The sequence below is a fragment of the Petaurus breviceps genome, unplaced genomic scaffold (genome assembly GCF_028583685.1).
Source record: "Petaurus breviceps papuanus isolate PSGF00001 unplaced genomic scaffold, PetGlider_PUasm1.0 90845, whole genome shotgun sequence".
Lineage (NCBI taxonomy): Eukaryota > Metazoa > Chordata > Mammalia > Diprotodontia > Petauridae > Petaurus > Petaurus breviceps.
Window position 1 is genome coordinate 2140091 of NW_027187359.1, and position 18063 is coordinate 2158153.

Consider the following 18063-nt stretch of genomic DNA (forward strand, 5'->3'; position numbering starts at 1 on the left):
AAGTGATTTGCTCAGGGTCTCACAGTAAGTGTTGAAGGCCAGATTCCCAGTGACTCCCATAGTGCCTGGCATATAATAGGCACCTAATAAATGTTGATTAATTGATTTTAATTCAGGGCTTCCAGACTATAGATCCAACCTCTATCCATTGCACCACAGAGTTGCAGTGAGACACAAATCATAATGTAATCAATTCAATAAACATTTATTAAACATCTTTGTATAGCTGGGATTATAAAGCCAAAAATGAAATTGTTCCTGCTCTTAGAGGTAGGGGTGGGAGTGGTAGGGTGGGGGAGTATAACATTTACACAGATAAGAAAATACAAGGTAACTTGAGGGCAGAAAACAGCACCTGTGGAGGGGATGGGATTAGGGAACCCTTCACAGAGGAGGTGGCATGTGAGCTGAACTTTGAAAGAATATTAGGATTTGGAAGGCAGATATTAAGGGGGTGGGAGGTGGTCCCAGGTGGTGACATTATTTGATTTCCAACTGCATATTTCCATTGGACTGGAACTGATAACCCTAATTTATACAAATTATAACTTCAAATGTTAACAAATTCAAATACATGCCTAGCCATACATTGAAGGTATGGAAGTTGGCCTGTGTGAAAATATAAAAGCAACAGATGTCTTGAGTCAAGAGAGATACCGAGTTTAATTTAGGGAGTACATTGATAATTCTCCTGGACTCTAATAACAATATGTTGTTGTAGAAGTAGGGAGTCAGTCTTCAGAAACTCCTGCCTTGATTCTGGGCCTGCTGTACTCCCTGGTGCTTCCTTCAGTCACCTACTAACTCAAGGCCAGCCATATTCACTTGATTCCCTGTCTCAACAGGCACAGAGAGAAGAAGGCAGAGCTATTCAGCTCATGTTTTATTTCTGTTTCTCTTCCACCAAAGAAAATTACTTTGAAACTGTGACCGTAAAAACATTAGGATAATAATATTCCAGGGTTCTGGGGGAAAAAAATTAAAATATTGCTGGAATAAAGGAGGTAGGAGAAAGATACAGGAATGCTGGAGGCAGACAAAAGTTATTCAGATTTTCAAATGGGGGGAAAAGGTGGATTTCACAAATAGGTAAATTAGAATGAGTGACTAAGGGTCTGTAAAATACTTCTAGAAGCAATGTAGCAGTACTAGTTAGTGGACAGATTATTGGGTTTGGAAACAGGAAAATATGAGTTCAAATGCTGCTGTCAGCACTTCCTAGCTATGTGACTTCTAATTTGTATGTGCTTTTTAGGCAATTCCTTAAGACCTTAACTGTTAGTGGAGTAAGTTTCCATATAACCTGGAACACTGGAGGGAGTTACTATTAGGACAATTATAGCATGGGTCTGTGAAATATAAGTCATGGCAAAATAACTTTCCCTTTTGGAGACTAGCAGATAGAAGATTTCAGCAAGGCAGTTGATGAAGTTTCATGATATTCCTATGGACAAAATAGAGATATATCAGCAGGTCAGTGGTATAATTAGGTAGATTCCCCGCTAAGTTGTATCACTATATCCTAAAATTATTGATTAATACGTTGCCAATCTGCCCTGCCTTAATTGTGTCAAACATTTTTATTAAGGTATTATTGGTTGAAAACATTATGGTTGTTGTAGATGCCTCATAGTTAAGCATGTCCAAAATATTGAATACCAGGGGGAAAAAAACCACCCAACATGACCATGTAAGTTAGAATGATGGGCCAGAGGCAACAAAATTAAATTCAGCCAATATAAATGTAAATCCCACCTTAAGTTTAATAAATTCTTTCAGAACAGGATGAAGTAAACCTGGTTTGATAGCAGTTCTTTTGAAAAACACTTAAGGGTTTTCATTGACTGTGAGTTCATTATGACCTATTAAGGAACTCTTAGGTTACCCATTTCTTTTTTTTTCTTTTGAAGGAGACTAGTAATTTAAGACGTAGTAAAGAAACTCCTTGAACCAATGCATATTAGGAGCTCTTCTTCATTTTATAGTCTTAGAGAGTTGCTTTTGAGTTGAGAAGTTTCAGTGACTTGTTCAGGGACTTGAACTCTGAGCCTTCTGACTCTAAGGCCCTCCAACACTTTAGTAAGTCATATCTCCTCTCCAGGCTAAACCATCCAAGTTTATAGACCAAGCAAAGGGAGGCTATTTTATATTAGTTACTAAGTCACATTTATTTAACACATTAAGGTTGGCCAAGCTTCTTTACAATCACCCACAGAATAGGGCAGTGCAGAGAGTTGACTTTGGAGTCAGAGGACCTTGTGATCTAAACGTTGGTGCTACCATTTGTTCCCTCCCTGTGTGATCTTGGGTATGTACTTAACGAATCTGAATTCTCTTATCTGAGGACATCTTGACTTGATGGACTTGATGGCCTCTGCGATTCCTTCTAGTTCTGGATCCATGATTGTGAAAGAGAGATGTTAAGACCCCCTACCCCATTACACATGAGGCAACTAAACTTCTGATTTTGTCTGTAGTCACACAACTAGTAAATATCTGAGGTCGGAGTCTTCTGGGTTTCCAAAAAAGTATTTATTACATACTGTCACCCTACCTCTCTCACTAGGAAGTATAATGTCCAAATTGCTGGAAATAAGACTAGACTCTAGTTCTAGATGACTTCACTAGTCAGACTCTGGCTGGAGAATTGTCTAATTCTGGAGCTATTTAAAGTGAGACGTTTTGGGGTGGGGCTAGGTGGTGCAGTGAATAGAGCACTGGCCCTGGAGTCAGGAGGACCGAGTTCAAATCCGGCTTCAGACACTTCACACACACACACACACACACACACACACACACACACACACACACACCCCTAGCCGTGTGACCTTGGGCAAGTCGCTTAACCCCAATTGTCCTACCTTCCCCTCTCCAAAAAAAACAACAACCCAAGAATGTGGGGTGGAGGTGTACTAGGTTTGGAGTTTCATCATAAAATAACACATTTAGAACAGAAAAGGCCCCTTAGAAGTCATCCAGTGTAGTCCCTTAGTTTTACCTGTGGGATAACCCAGGCCCAGTGAAGTTAAGTGACTACTCTGCATTTATGCTTAGGTAGTAAAGCTGAACTTTAAGCCAAGGTCATGTGATTCAAGGTCCCACATGCCTCACTACATCATGCTTAATTAGATTGGACAAAGATCTTTTCCATCTCTGAGTGGATGTGATTTTTTAATGTCTGTGTAAAACATAAAATAACTTATGCTAAGAAATTTCCACCAACCCCAACTTTCAACTTATGTTTCTTGGATCTTTAAAAGTGCTAAGTGTAGATCTTTAGGGAAGAAGTGAAGGAATATTTGCATTTTAACATCATAGAAAGTTGTGTGCAGTTTTGCAAGAACCAGGATAACTTTTGTGGTTGCCAATCATGTATTAAGAATTTTCTTAATGAAATTGTTGAACCATACAAGAAGAGCCTCACTGATGACTATTAAATGGAAAATGAAGTTTTCCACTTTAGTAAAGTGATGTGTCAGTTGGCAGTATAGTGATGGGCCCACCTGGTGTTTTAGAGGATGTAACCTGGGTTAGTGTTTTTCTCAATGACACATCTGCTAAGAATTCATGTTCTGAATAACTTTTGTGGACATTCCCTGATACATCATCTCTCTGTACATCATTAATATAGTGATATTTAGAAGGAACCTGGATACTTTGGACGAATTCCAGGCTACAGGTAATCGGGCATTTTGCATGAAAGCCACATATTTTTAAAATTTATATCTAAAGGCCTACAGATAGTAATACTAAATTTGTCTTTTCAGTCAACCTTTCCTTATTGGAGAGCATTTTAAGGAATCAGTTGAAAATATAAGTTTGGAGAAATACTAAGAGTTGTTCCTGTTTGATCAAGTGCTTAGGTTTGTAACTTAAAAAAAAAATTTTATTGATATCTTTTGTTTCCATTTCATCTTTATTTCCTATATTCTCTCCCTCCTCTTCTACTCACTGAGCCACCGAGTCTAACAAAGAATAAAAACAAAAAAAGGCAGTTAGTAAAACTAACCAATACCAGTCAAGTCTGAGAGTATCTGCTACATATCACATTCACAGTCTTTCACCTTTCTTCAAAGAAGGAAGAGATTTTCTCTAGTGCTAAACTTGGTCATTATAATTACATATTAGTTTTGTGATTTGCACCTGAAATGAATGATTCATTAATAGTACCATTTTATAAATTAAATTGTCACCAATAAGAACTATATGTTCCATTTTGAGAATTATCTCATGTTTGCACACTTGCAAATAAAGTCATAACATTTGTATTTTTATGAACAACTAAGTTTCCACAGTTTCATATAACACTAACAATTTATGATTATTCTGTATCATTAACTCTCCCAGATACTATTTTTCCTTCATGACTAGAACTCTTAAGCCTTCATTCCTCACAATATGCTATCTAGCAATTTGGAGAACATAAAGAAGAGTCTTATAAATGATAACTTGGCTAGGGTTTTAATGTAACAGCTTACTGGCTGTAGCTATCAATTTCCCTTGAAGAGGAAGTTTTTATATCATTCAAGTGAGATGAGGAAGTAGTCATGATGCCCTTGTGCTCTGTTTTGTATATAATAAGATGATGCCTGCCTTTTTATGACCCTCTTTGGGTCTGTTTCCTCATTCATAAAACGAGAATAATAATAGCATCCACCTCTCAAGATTTTTGTAAGTTTAAAATAATATATTTGTAAAGCATTTTGCAAACCTTGAATGCTAGGTATTATTATAATTATTATTACTACTATGTTTATCAGTAAGCTTATATTTATATAGCACTTAGAAAGTTTACAAAGTCCATTCTGTGAAAGGGCAGGGAAGTAATTATAAATATTACCCCCATTTTACAGATAAGGACACTGAGGCCAGAAGAGAGTTTAATATCTTACAGTTAGTAAGTGTTGTACCCTGGAGTTGAACACAGATCTGTAGACTTCTGTTGCAGTGCTCCCCTTTACTGCAGTGATGATTTTTGGAATAGTATTCTTAACCTGAAATGCCTAATTCTATTTATATATATGTGTGTGTGTGTGTATATATATATATATATATATATATATATATATATATATATATATACACACATATATATATATATATAAGGGTTTTACAGGAAAATATTCTAAAGAATATATATTTATATATAATTTTATATATATATAAATTCCCCTAATTAGTCATTCTAGCCAGCTGAATTTCTGTCTCTTCCATTAAGGGTTTTAAAGATTGTCTCCAGCCCACAATGATACATCTTCTAAAAGGGTAACATTTGATGTTTGTTCTTTGCATTGTCACTTATCTGTTTTCTTGAGTTTGTGTCTGCCTCTTGTCGGTGTTTTCTCTCTCCCTGTCTACCTCTCCTGACTTCCTTCAAGTGTTGACTCAAATCCCACCTTCCCTAAAGGAAGCCTTTTTTTTTCTTTTTCTTTTTGCTTTTTTGGAGGACAGTTGGGGTTAAGTGACTTGCCCCAGGTCACACCGCTAGTTTTTGTGTTAAGTGTCTGAGGTTGGATTTGAACTCAGGTCCTTTTGACTCCAGGGCCAATGCTCTACTCATTGCACCACCTAGCTGCCCTTAATTCTAGTGTCTTTCCTATATTGATTATTTCCAATTTATCTTGTTTATATGTAATTGTTTTCGTGTTGTCTTCCCCATTAGATTATAAACTCCTTGAGGGCAGGGACTCTGGCTTTCTTTGTGTCCACAGTGCTTGGCACAGTACTTGGCATATAGTAGGTGCTTAATAAATGTTTATTGATCGAATGAATGACAATCTGGGTTAACATTCCAGAACTGAGTAACCAAGTTGTTATACCTTTCCTCCTGGACAGCTCTTCTTACTCCTAGAATCAAATGAGGGGACTTTCTCCTTTCCGATGATACTTTAATCCTTTCCCAGTGGAGAAGAGTGAGTGCTAGCTCACCAATCACTTCTGGTAGACCTTTTAGATGAGTCAAGAACTAAATCCCTTCATTGGGGAAGGCAATGATATAAACAAGAGTTATTCTTTATTAAAAGGCTTTATTTTATTTAAATTGGCTTTTATTAAAAACCCAATTCCATTTTCCTGAGAAAAGCCTTTTGATCCAAAGGACTTTTCCTAGAATTTTGAAAAGGGATTTAGAGGGGGTGGCTAGGTGGCATGGTGAATAGAGCCACCAGCCCTGGAGTCAGGAGGACCTGAGTTCAAATCCGGCCTCAGACACTTAACACTTACTAGCCGTGTGACCTTGGGCAAGTCACTTAAGCTTGGTTGCCCTGCCTTCCCCCCTCCAAAAAAGAAAAAGAAAAAAAGGACTTTAGAGGAAAATATTCTAAAGAAGCTAAAAAGGGTTTTAATATTCTCCCACACTAACCAGTGAAGTAATTGCTGCTGTAATCCCATCTATCAGATCTATGTGAACTCTCTTGAGACCATTGGTGCTACTAGAGTTCAGCTTTCCTCATCTGGAGCTTCTCTTTCTTTTAAACCATATTCTGCCCTATATACCTCACCCAGGAACCCAAGCCCCAAATTTTTCCCTTTCCTTTGTGAGGCTGATCTTTTGTGTATTAGTGAGGACTTTGCTTCTTAAAATGTGGTGGCTGTCATCCATTTGAAATCTGCATATAAAAACAAATTCTCTTTTATTTTTACTAAAATGAATTAAAAGTTGAGTAAAGTATTGATAAAGAACAAAAAGACAAATATACATTCAACTTCTCCGTTCTATGAGATTCAATTGTACTTATCCTATTTATGTTATATCCATTTATTATATTATATGCCACCCCATGGCATCTTGAACTTTTAAATTATTATTAATTTCCCTTAAATTGATCTCATGTTTTCCCAATCATTTTGTAAGCCTCTGAGGGTAGGGATTATCTTATTCTTTTTTTTTTTTAAGACTTAGTTTTTATTCAGTAATGTCTGACTTTTTTTTTTTTTTGCTTTTTTTGGAGAGGGGGAGGGTAGGGCAATTGGGGTTAAGTGACTTGCCCAAGGTCACATAGTGTGTCAAGTGTCTGAGGCTGGATTTGAACTCAGGTCCTCCTGACTCCAGGTGCCGGTGCCACCTAGCACCCCCTGTCTTCTTTTATCTCCCCAAAAGATTAGTATGGTAACTTATACGCAGTAGACTCTCAAAATGTGTTACTTTGATTTGACTTAATCACTTATTTTGCTCCTCATTTTGTCCAGTGTGCCAAATACTGATTACACACTACTACTAAAGGTAATTCTGGATTTAAGGTTTTATTTCTGTCATTTTTTATTTCAACTTTGGGTATCTATGAAACATTCAAAGAAACAGAACTTTTTAAATGATTGCATGTAAAGCAATAAATTTCAAATTATTCTCTATCTCTTGTCTTTCCTTGTTACTTTATAGTCTTCATTTTTGTATTTTTCATATACAAAAGTATTCCATTATATTGATATACCACAATATGTTCTGTCATTTCCCAATATCACTATAAATTTGGGTTGTCTTCTCTTTTTTTGGTGCCACATCTATGCAGCCAGTTTTGGTGACCATAATTTTTCTCCTGAATAACCAAAGTAATAATCAGAGGAACTGTAATTTCCTGATGACACCCCTTCTGTGGTTTAATAGATGATTTTTGAGACTTGTGTGACTAGCCTGGTAATAGACCTTTCTGAGTTTAGCTATGCTGGTCCTTGAATAGCAGACAAATAGTGTGTATGTCACCAGGCCTATATTCATCAGTCATCAATCTGTAAGCATTTATTAAGCCACTACCATGCGCCAAACTCTGGGGATACAAAGACAAAAATGAAATGGTCTCTGCCCTTAAGAGATTCATTTTATGAGGTTAACAATTATCAGAATTTGACAGATAGTATAGTAGATAGACCACTGGATTTGAAGTTAGGAAAGCCTGTGTCCAAATCTGGCCTCAGACATTTACGAGCTATGTGAGCCAAGTTTCTTCATCTTTAAAATGGGGATCCTCACAGGTTTATGAGGATCGATTGAGAAAATATATGTATATGAAGCTTTTTGCAAACCATATTTTTTTTTGCAAAGCCCTGTATAAATGTTAACAATTAATATTGTGCACCCTTGGCATAGCATTTGAGGACCCAGGCTTACCTCTACATCCTAGGGGTGGAGATTTGGAGTAGGACCTCTGATGGAACCAAGTTAATAGAATTTTAAGTCTAAAAAGATGTATTTTTCTCTTTATCCCAATTGTCTTACTTCTTAAATACTGTTTTGTTTATTCCTATTTCAACAGGAGCTCGTGTGAGGCTTCAGGACAAAAATGTTTCATTTACGGACTTGTGCTGCTAAATTGAGGCCGTTGACGGCCTCACAGACTGTTAAGACACTTGCACAGAACAGGCCAGCAGCAGCTAGGACGTTTCAGCAAATTAGGTGCTATGGTGCACCTGTGGCTGCTGAGCCCTTTTTGAGTGGGACTAGTTCAAATTATGTGGAGGAAATGTACTATGCTTGGTTGGAAAACCCCAAAAGTGTACATAAGGTAAGAAAGAGCTCCCCAGCATCAACTTTTCTTCATCATATCAGGTGTACTGATTTGAGCAATTCAGTGATCGATTTCAGGTAAGTGCATTTATCTGATGGAGTCACCAAATAAGAAAGCAGCATGGAAGGCCTGCACCATTCAGTTCTTGTACATCAGACAACAAATTTGACTCCTTCAGCATCTGGATGCACAAAAACAGCATTCTCTGGAGGCCTGGCTGAAGTCTGATAAGCTTTGGAAGCACTAAGCCCATGGAATAATCAACTTTCAAAATTCAAATTTGTCTACGAAGAATACAAGAAAGTGCTTTTGCCTCCATCAAGGATCTCACTCAGGATTTGCTTTTGGGGTGAAGTGTGTCATAAAAAGGAAGCACATGGGGTGGGATGTTCATGGAGGCCTTTTTTTGCTAGTACTATGAACATGTATATTTTCATGTTTTTATGAATATCCTTATATAATCTGTCAGTAAGTATTAAGTAATTATTATGTGCTATTAGGTACACAAAGACAAAAATAAATGAAACAGTTCTGTCCTTAAGGGAATTTAAGTTCTAATAGGAGACATTATGATATAACTATGCAATGCAAATACAGGATAATTTCAAGAGGAAACACTAACAGGTGTTAGGATCTAATGTTTGTACATCCCAGTATGTTTTCATTCTTCTAATAGAAATCTGAAGCTTACATTTTAAGTTCCCTTCCAGAGGTGGGGGTTTAAATTCAGATTTAACGACTATTTCTTAGGTTTTAAGTGAATATAAATTTGTGGAAAAGATGATAGGGGAAAATTATGAAAGTAAGTAGTTCTGATTTATATGACTACAATTACATATATTTATAATATTTGTAATTTACAATATATTTTTATGTGTATATTTTTTATAATGTATATTAAAGAGGCAGTATTGTATAGTAGATAGAGAGCCTGCCTTGGAGTAGGAAAAACCTGGATTCAAATTCTGCCTCTGACATATACTGTTTGTGTGACCCTAGGTATGTCACTTAACCTCTCATAGCTTAAGGCAACTCTCTACAGTTACAAAGATGCTTTTCCTTTTTCAGTTTCACCTTCACAATGGGCCAACAGGCATAGTCTATAGATTGAAGTTTACCTGTACTTTAAAAATGGATCTGCCAAAATGCCTAGGAAATAGTTGAATAACTTTTATGTGATAGCGTGATCTACTCTATTGGCATTTCCATTTTTTTTCATGGGATAGTGGTGGGAGTGAGAGCCTTATTTAGGTTTCATGGCAACTATTGTAGAAGCTATTTACACCTGGAGTTTTGAAGCCAAAGTTCCAGGATTCAGAGTACCTTAAAATAATCTGTTCTGCTTGGTAATCTGATAAATGATTCAAATGTCCAGAAATGACATGTCACATAATTAGTACATTTACACTCATAATGTGCTATCTAGCAATTTGGGGGACATAAAGAACAGTCTTATAAATGATAGCTTGGCTAGGATTTTAAAGTAAGAGCTTTGTACTAGTGGGTAGAAAACTAACTATAGCTATCAGTTTCCCTTGAGGGAGGGGGTTTTATATCATTCAAGTGAGATGAGGAAGTAGTCATGTTGCCCTTGTTCTCTGATGTATACATAAGATGATGCCTGGCTTTTTATGACATTGGAGTTTTGTTCAGTTTATAAGTTACCTGCCCAGAAACACCTTGTACAAATAGTCTTTTATCTCGTTTCATCATCTTAGAAATTAATTGTTATCAAAAGTATATAGAGAGGGGCGACTAAGTGGTACAGTGAATAGAGCACTGGCCCTGGAGTCAGAAGGACCTGAGCTTAAATCCAGCCTCAGACACTTAACACAAAAAAAAAACTAGCCGTGTGACCTTGGGCAAGTCACTTAACCCCAACTGCCTTCCCAGAAAGCAAAAAAAAAAAAGTATATAGAGAGATTTTTATTTTCAGGAGCAGATCATTTTGAGATTCTCTCTATTATGAAATTTGGTATAGGTAGTTCAGTTAAGAGAATATCCCATTTTAGGGTCTGTATAGTCTAGTTCTTATAAAAATTTTCATTGGATGAGAAGGAATGAAATTAGAACACTTTAAGACCCATGCATTTATTTTGGAGTAATTTTCAGCATAATAATGCTCTATTCATGTAAAAAAATTTAAAAGCATAACTCAAATTTTAAAAAATTAAATTTTTTGATAGCTTTTCTATATCATTTATATTTTCTAGTAATCCTCTTTTAAGAGAGCCATCCCATATAACAAAGAATAAAAGAGAAGGGGAAAAGAATTTAGCAAAAGTCTTAATTATGTGTATCATAGGGCTTCAGTCTATGTAAATAAATGGGACAGCTGTTCTTAAAGTCTGTGAAAAGCAAAACTGGGCTCTGGAAGGGGATGTATCTGGATTATTAGACAAGGAAAGGGCTGCAGTATGACATTGCTCATAGGATCAGGTGTTCAGCAAACACTTCTTTGATATTTGGCACCATCTGATATTATTAAAATTCCAAGGGGCAGCTAGGTGGCAAAGTGAGTAGAGTGCAGGCCCTGGAGTCAGGAGGACCTGAGTTCAGATCCGGCCTCAGACTCTTCACACACACACACACACACACACACACACACACACACGTGTGACCTTGGGCAAGTTACTTAACCCCAATTGCCCTCCAAAAAGCAAAAAAAATTTTTTTTTCAAGATATTTAAGGTGCAGTATGTAAAGCACATCTAAAGATAAACCATTCCTGGCCTCAGCTTTAAAAGAATCAACATATGTGCTTACATGAGCGTGCACACAGATAACCCTATATAAAACAGATAATCTGAATTTAAACTTAATGGAATTTTTTTTCTCCACCATGACCACTTAATTGAGAGTCAGATGATATGAATGATTTGTTAAATTGATTTTACTTGTGGGTTTTTTTTTTTAAGGAAAGCAAACTACTTTATTTTGAGACTGTATGACTACAGTTATGTCCTGGGTTTCAATATGTCATGTTCATTTTGAAAGCACATCTCTTTGTGAGCATTATAAGATCATATTTCTGTTTGTAAGCATGATAACCATTTAAATATGTAGATAGTCTTCATGTCCATTTGACTTCCGCTAACCTGGAAATGAAAGCTGTTCAGTGAAGCTTCTTGGCTTAAAAACAAAATCTGCCTGGTTTGGTTTGGTTTTTCTTATAAGAATTCTTATTTTGGGCTTACCCTGCAGTTTTAGGAGGAATTATAAGGAAAGACAGTAGTCCTATGGGATTAAATGGTCAAATGAGCTTTCTATTTTCTCTTCAAAGAAAAAAGGATATTTTAATCACCATGTCCAGGTTTTGTCCCATTCTTTACCTTACTTTGCCTCCCCCTGCTTCCATGCTGTAGCAAAGTTATGGGCAAATGAGACTGAAGACTCTTGTGAAGCAGCGCCTTAAAAGCCTCAGAGAACAAAGGTGTTTAAGTGTTAAGCAATGGGGGTGGGGTAGAATTGCACCTGGATAGTTGTACTGGATGATGTGGGAGGGAGACAGATCAGTATAATGTCAACTGTCCTAGCTCTGGAACCTGAATCCCTAGTCTAGATCTCCCTAGGTGGCCTGACCAGGTTATTGTACTAACCTTGTTCCTCAAAAGAGGGTTAATCTAGGTCCTTTGTGGTCCCTTCCAGTTCTAGAGGGTTGGTCCTTTGATTTTATAAAAAAAAATTTACTAAGGGGCGGTTAGGTGGTGAGTAAAGCCGCGGCCTTGGAATTGGGAGAACCCGAGTTCGGTTCCGGCCTGAGACACTTAACACCCACACAAAAATACTAGCCTTGTAACCTTGGGCAAGTTACTTAACCCCAATTGCTCTCCAAAAGGCAAAAAAAAAAAAGTTTAAAGGGGCAGCCAGGTGGCTCAGCGAGTAAGAGCACTGGCTCCAGTGTCGGGATGACCTGGATCAAATCTGGGCTCAGATACTCAGCACCACACCCAGAAATAACTGGCCGTGTAACTCGAGCAAGTTACTTAACTCCGATAGCTTTAAAAAAAAAAAATTCCAGGCTATAATGGAGGGAAATGCTGTCATTGATGTTGTTTTAATGGAGGGAAGCCCTAACATGGAGAACTGAAAACAGAATAATTAGTCATTCATTTGATTTTGGGTCCCTGCCCTGCTCCAGGTGGCAAGAAACTTAGAGGAAGTCTGCTGTGGTCTTGAGCTAACTCAACTAGCAATTCAGTAATTAAGTTCTCTTTTAGGAGGCAGTGTGCTAGGTATTGGGGTTATAAAGATTTTTAAAATAACAGTCCTTACCCTCAAGCAATTTATACTATAATAGGCAGATAAAGGTTAAGCAAAGTAATGTGTGATGGGAGCAAAAGAGAAAGAGATCCAGATAAAGCTTTTAGGAAAAGTGGAGGCAAAGGAGAATACTTTCACATAGGGAAACCAGCAAAGGTTTCATGGAAAAGATGACACCTGAGCTGAAACAAGAGGAATTCTGAAAGATGGAAATGAGAAAGGAGGACATGGGAGTTAGGGGGGGGGGACTTCTAATAGTCAAGAACTGGGAGAACATTGTATACCAGAGGAAGAGCACAGTGAAAAAATCCTGGATAGATAGAACCAAATTGTAGAGGGCCTCAAGTACTAGGATGAGGAGTTTTATTTATTTTTTTAAGAAAATCTTTCTTCTTTGCTTGTTTATTTTTAGTTTTCAACATTTCCTTTTATAAGATTTTGAGTTCTAAATTTTTCCCCTCCTCAAGACAGTCTGCAATCTGATGTAGGCAATACATGTAAGATTATATTACACATATTTTCACATTAGTCATGTTGTGAAAGAATCGGAACAAAAGGGAAAAACCAAAAGAAGATAAAAAAGAAAAAAGGAGAGAAAATAATATGCTGTGATCTTCATTAAGACTCCATAATTCTTTCTCTGGATGTGGATATGATTTTCCATCATGAGTTTTTTGGATGTCTTAGATCAGGGGGTGGAGAACCTTCGTCCCCAAGGCCACATGTGGTCCTCTAGTTCCTCAGGTGTAGGCTTTTGACTGAATCCAAACTTCATAGAACAAATCCCCTTAATAAAAGGATTTGTTCTGTAAAACTTAGATCATTGCAATCCTGAAAAGAGCTCAGCCTGTCAAAGTTGGTCATCACATAGTGTTGTTGTTACTGTGTACGATTTCTCCTGGTTCTGCTCACTTCACTCATCATTAGTTCATGTAAATTTTTTCCAGATTTTTCTTAAAACCATCTGTTCATCATTTCTTATGAAACAATAGAATTCCATTACATTCATATAACACAGCTTGTTCAGCCATTCCCCAATTGATGGGCATCCCCTCAGTTTCCAATTATTGGCCACCACAAAGAGCTACTATAAATATTTTTGTACATGTGTGTCCTTTTCCTTCTTTTATGATCTCTTTGGGATACAGACCTAGTATTGTTATTGTTGGATCAAAGAGTATGCATAGTTTTATAGCCCTTTGGGCAATGTTCCAAATTGCTCTCCAGAATGGTTGGATCAGTTCACAACTCCACCAACAATGCATTGGTGTTCCAATTTTCCCAATCTTCTCCAACATTTATCATTTTCCTGTCGTGTTAGCCAACCTGATAGGTGTGATATGACCTCAGAGCTATTTTAATTTGCATTTATCTAATCAATATTGATTTAGAGCATTTTTTTTCTATGACTACAGATAGCTTTAAGGAGTTTGTATTTAAAGGAAATAGGGTGCCATTAAAGGTGTTTGAGCTGGGAGTGAAGTCAGAGCTGGGCCTTGGGAACTTTGACAACTATGTGAAGGATGAACAGAAAAGTTTCCTTTAAGCCTCAATTCTGATGCCACCTCCTATGATAGGCCTTTCATGATTTCTCTTCTTCACAGTTAATGCTTACACCCAAATCAGATTCCCTTGTATTATCTTTGGATATCTTTGAGGGCAGGGGCTTTTTTTTTTCTTTTTGGAGGGGGAAGGCAGGGCAATTAGGGTTAAGTGACTTGCCCAAGGTCACACAGCTTGTACGTATTAAGTGCCTGAGGCTGAATTTGAACTCAGGTCCTCCCAATTCTAGGACTGGTGCTCTCTTCACTGTGCCACCTAGCTGTCCTGAGGGCAGGGGCTTTTTTTTTGTTGTTGTTTTACTTTTGAATCCATAGTACCTAATAGTGCCCTACACTTATGTATTGTTTGAACTGAATTTAAGTGTGAGGGAGAGAGAAGAGTCAAGGGAAGAATGGGAAGATCAAGGTGCCATCAGCAAGAATGTGGGAAGTTTGTAGAAGGATCAGGTTTTTTTTGCTAGGGATGATGAGCCAGCAGAAGAGTGAATGTGGTTAACCAGGTAAGAGAGCAGTGACACATCACTGAGACTGAGGTAAAAGAAAATATTGAGGAAGATGTGGGGTGGATATGATGTGTTAAATGCTGCAATTAGAATGAGGAAATATTGTCAATTTTAGTCATTAACCGGTCATTGCTGATCTTTGAAAGAGCAATTTCCATTGTGTTGGGTTTGGAAGCTAAATCGCAAGAGATTAAGGCCTGAGGGGGTTATGTGGGGTTGGGAGTAAGTGCCAACTGGAGAAGTAGAGGTAGTATAGGACAGTAGCAAATGACAGGGTTAAGGGAAGGGTTGTTGTTTTTTTTTTTTAAATAGAGAATTTGAGCACTTGTTGGCAACTGGGAAGGAACCAGCAGATATGAAGAAAATAAAAATGATTAAGTTGGTCAGTGAGGCAGGCTCCAGAGTTGGGGTCAGTGGTGTGTTAAGATAGAATCAAGAGGAAAAAGTAGAGGGATTAAACCAAAAAAGACCAGTTGGCAGTTTTCTGTAACTAATTTACCAGTATTTGACCCTGTAGAAGTGTAGGGGTTCCTCTGAAGGTCTGATATTTGATATCTTTATAAATCATTAAATTGGTTTATGTATCACATATATGTGGGGTGTGGGGGGGTGGCAGTGTTTGGAGTCTTTTTTTTTCCTGTCCCTTTTTTCACTACTTTCAGTCATCACACCTTTTTTCCCCCCTGGGCTTGACTTCTGTTTGCTTTCCTGATTGTTTTCTTATCTTTTCCTCCCAAGTCCTGCCTTGTATTCCTAAATTCTAGCTCCTATTTGTGACTTTTCCCTTCAGCCTTTTTTGCCCTCTAATTTGCTTTTTTTTCCTGCTCTTATTGAGCCAACTTAATGCTTTTATTTTTCTTGGTTCTCACTCATAACATTCCTTGCTTATCTTCTGTAAGTGTTGTAAACATTTTAATAAGCATCATTTTATTCTACAATATGTGGATGTAGAAAAGATGGTTTTTTAAAATCATTTTAGAAGCATCAGATATAAGAATAGGTCTCCATGGCCAAAGAATTCATTACCTGTTGGTCAACCTGCTAATGATTAACCCTCCTCATCTTTAACTAGACTGGTTCTTAAACAAGCATGCAGTCAGGAAGCATTCTAGAAGCCTTTCTTGCTTGGTGTGGCTATTCCTGGAGCTTTTTCTCCACTGGCATTCCCTTTGAGAACCCATAGTCAACTCTACCACATGATAAGGCATCTAAGTAGGTGGTATAAAAAATTACCTTGAAAAACTAATAGAGCAAGTTTGACAGAATTGCACAATAGCATAAGCTATTCCAAACCTAGGCAGTTTGCCTTTAACCTTTTCAAATTCATAAAACCATTCTATTAAGTTTCTGCCATTCCAGGTATAAAAGGGAGAAAATAGACTAGTGGAGTACCAATTAGTCAGTAAACATTTATTAATCACCTACTATGAGTTAGGCACTGTACTAGGGATACAAATTTTAAAAAGACCATCCCTGCCCTCAAGGAGCTTACTATCAAGGTGGGGAAGATAATACACAAAAAAGGAGCTGAAAGGGGGAAAAGGCTCCAGATGGGGAGTCTAACCAAGCAGAACAACTCATGGAAGATGAACAATTGATTGGAAATTCGGAGACCTCTATAAAGAGAGGCTTTGGGAGGAGCTTTTTTGCTCTGTCCTCCAAAATCAGAGGGAAGAGGCAACTTGAATACCATACCTGAAGCAGCCTCCATGATGATGAGATTTCTGGTGATGAGTTTATCCTGGGTGAAACCTGATATTTGTGGAGTCCAAACCAAGCAAAGCAGCTGATGGGAAATTGAAGGCACCAGTTTCCCAGTACAGGGAGAAGATGCTGATTTGCACTAATGTGTTTGTTGAAAGCAAGACTGACCTATGTCTGAGTATGATTTAAAAGCAGCTGGGTGGTGCAGTAGGTAGAGAGCCAGGCCTGGAGTCAGGAAATTACAATCTGGCCTCAGATAATTTGCTAGCTGTGAGACCCTGGGCAAATCACTTAATCCCTGTTTGCCTCAGTTTCCTTATTTGTAAAATGGGGATAATAATAGCACATACTTTTCCAAGATTGCTATGAGGATCAAATGTGATATTTGTAAAAGTCTTAGTACAACACTGGCAATAATACATGCTATATAAACACTAGCTATTATTATTATATTCTTGAAATATGCCCTGCAGGGCTTGTATTATAATCCAATCTTGTGTCAAAGTGCAGAGACTTGTTCTCAGCAGGAAAAATAAATAGATATCTGCAAAGTAGCAGGGTTTTTTAATCTACTGTTTGTGTTGTACTACTTGATTTTGGAAGCCTGTAGTAAATAAGGATACTTTTCTTTGCACCTCCCACTGAGGAGTACTTTTAATTGCCTTTTTGTAAATGTGTTATTTATGAGCTTCCTTAGGAATAGTTTTAAATTAGAGATTTTTTTTCTTAGATAGGAGATGTGGTTCCTTTATGTGGGATTTCCCTCAATTACAACTCTTACTGCATTTTTGAAGCTATGCCTTGGCAGTCTTCATCTTTGGGAAGGGAAAAATCTGAAGAATTTCTGTTTTTAATCAATAAAATGTGTGTTCAGGTACTTACCCTGTCCTCAGCACTGTGGGAAGAACTCTTTGGGGGAATGAATACCTTTGAAGAGCTTACATTGTGGTTAAAGAGGTAAATCTAACACACATTAGGAAACTGTGGGACAGTAAAAAGGTAAGTACTAGATTGTATGTTATAGTATAGCTATGTTATAGAAGAGAGAACACTGACTCATGGAGTAGGCTAAGAAGCCTTCACAGAAGAGATGTAGTTTAAGCTAGCACAAAGATGAGCAGGATTTGAATGGGTTGAGAAGTCAGAGGAAGGAGAGAATTGAGGGCAGGGCATTGGGAATGGATGAGTCATATTTGTGGATCTGTTAGGAATTTGACTAGATAATAGTACTTGTGGGGGAAAGTATGGGAAATCTATTGAAAAGATGGAACCGAGGGATGGAGCCAAGATGGCGGCATAGAAGCAGGAAAACACCCTGACCTCCCCCCATAACCACCTCAAATACCTATAAAATATGACTCTGAACAAACTTTAGAGCTACAGAACCCACAAAGTGACAGAGAGAAACAAATCTCTGGGTGAAGGCAGCCAGGCAGGAAGGGTCCATTGCAGAGCCCAGCCCCATAAGCCATAGTTTTAGCCTTAGGGCGGCCCTGATTAGCCATGGATCTTTGGGAGAGTGGATCACCA

General features: G+C 37.6%; 1 protein-coding gene across 3 annotated transcripts in view; it reads left to right on the forward strand.

The window, feature by feature from the left end:
• Nucleotides 1–18063, forward strand: part of OGDH (oxoglutarate dehydrogenase) — a 105493-nt gene that overhangs the window by 9856 nt on the left and 77574 nt on the right. For all 3 annotated transcript variants that reach the window (XM_069071879.1, XM_069071880.1, XM_069071878.1), the window contains exon 2: nucleotides 8250–8498. In XM_069071879.1, the coding sequence (XP_068927980.1) occupies nucleotides 8277–8498 (222 nt within the window). In that variant the 5' untranslated portion in view covers nucleotides 8250–8276. The remainder of the gene's footprint in view (nucleotides 1–8249; nucleotides 8499–18063) is intronic.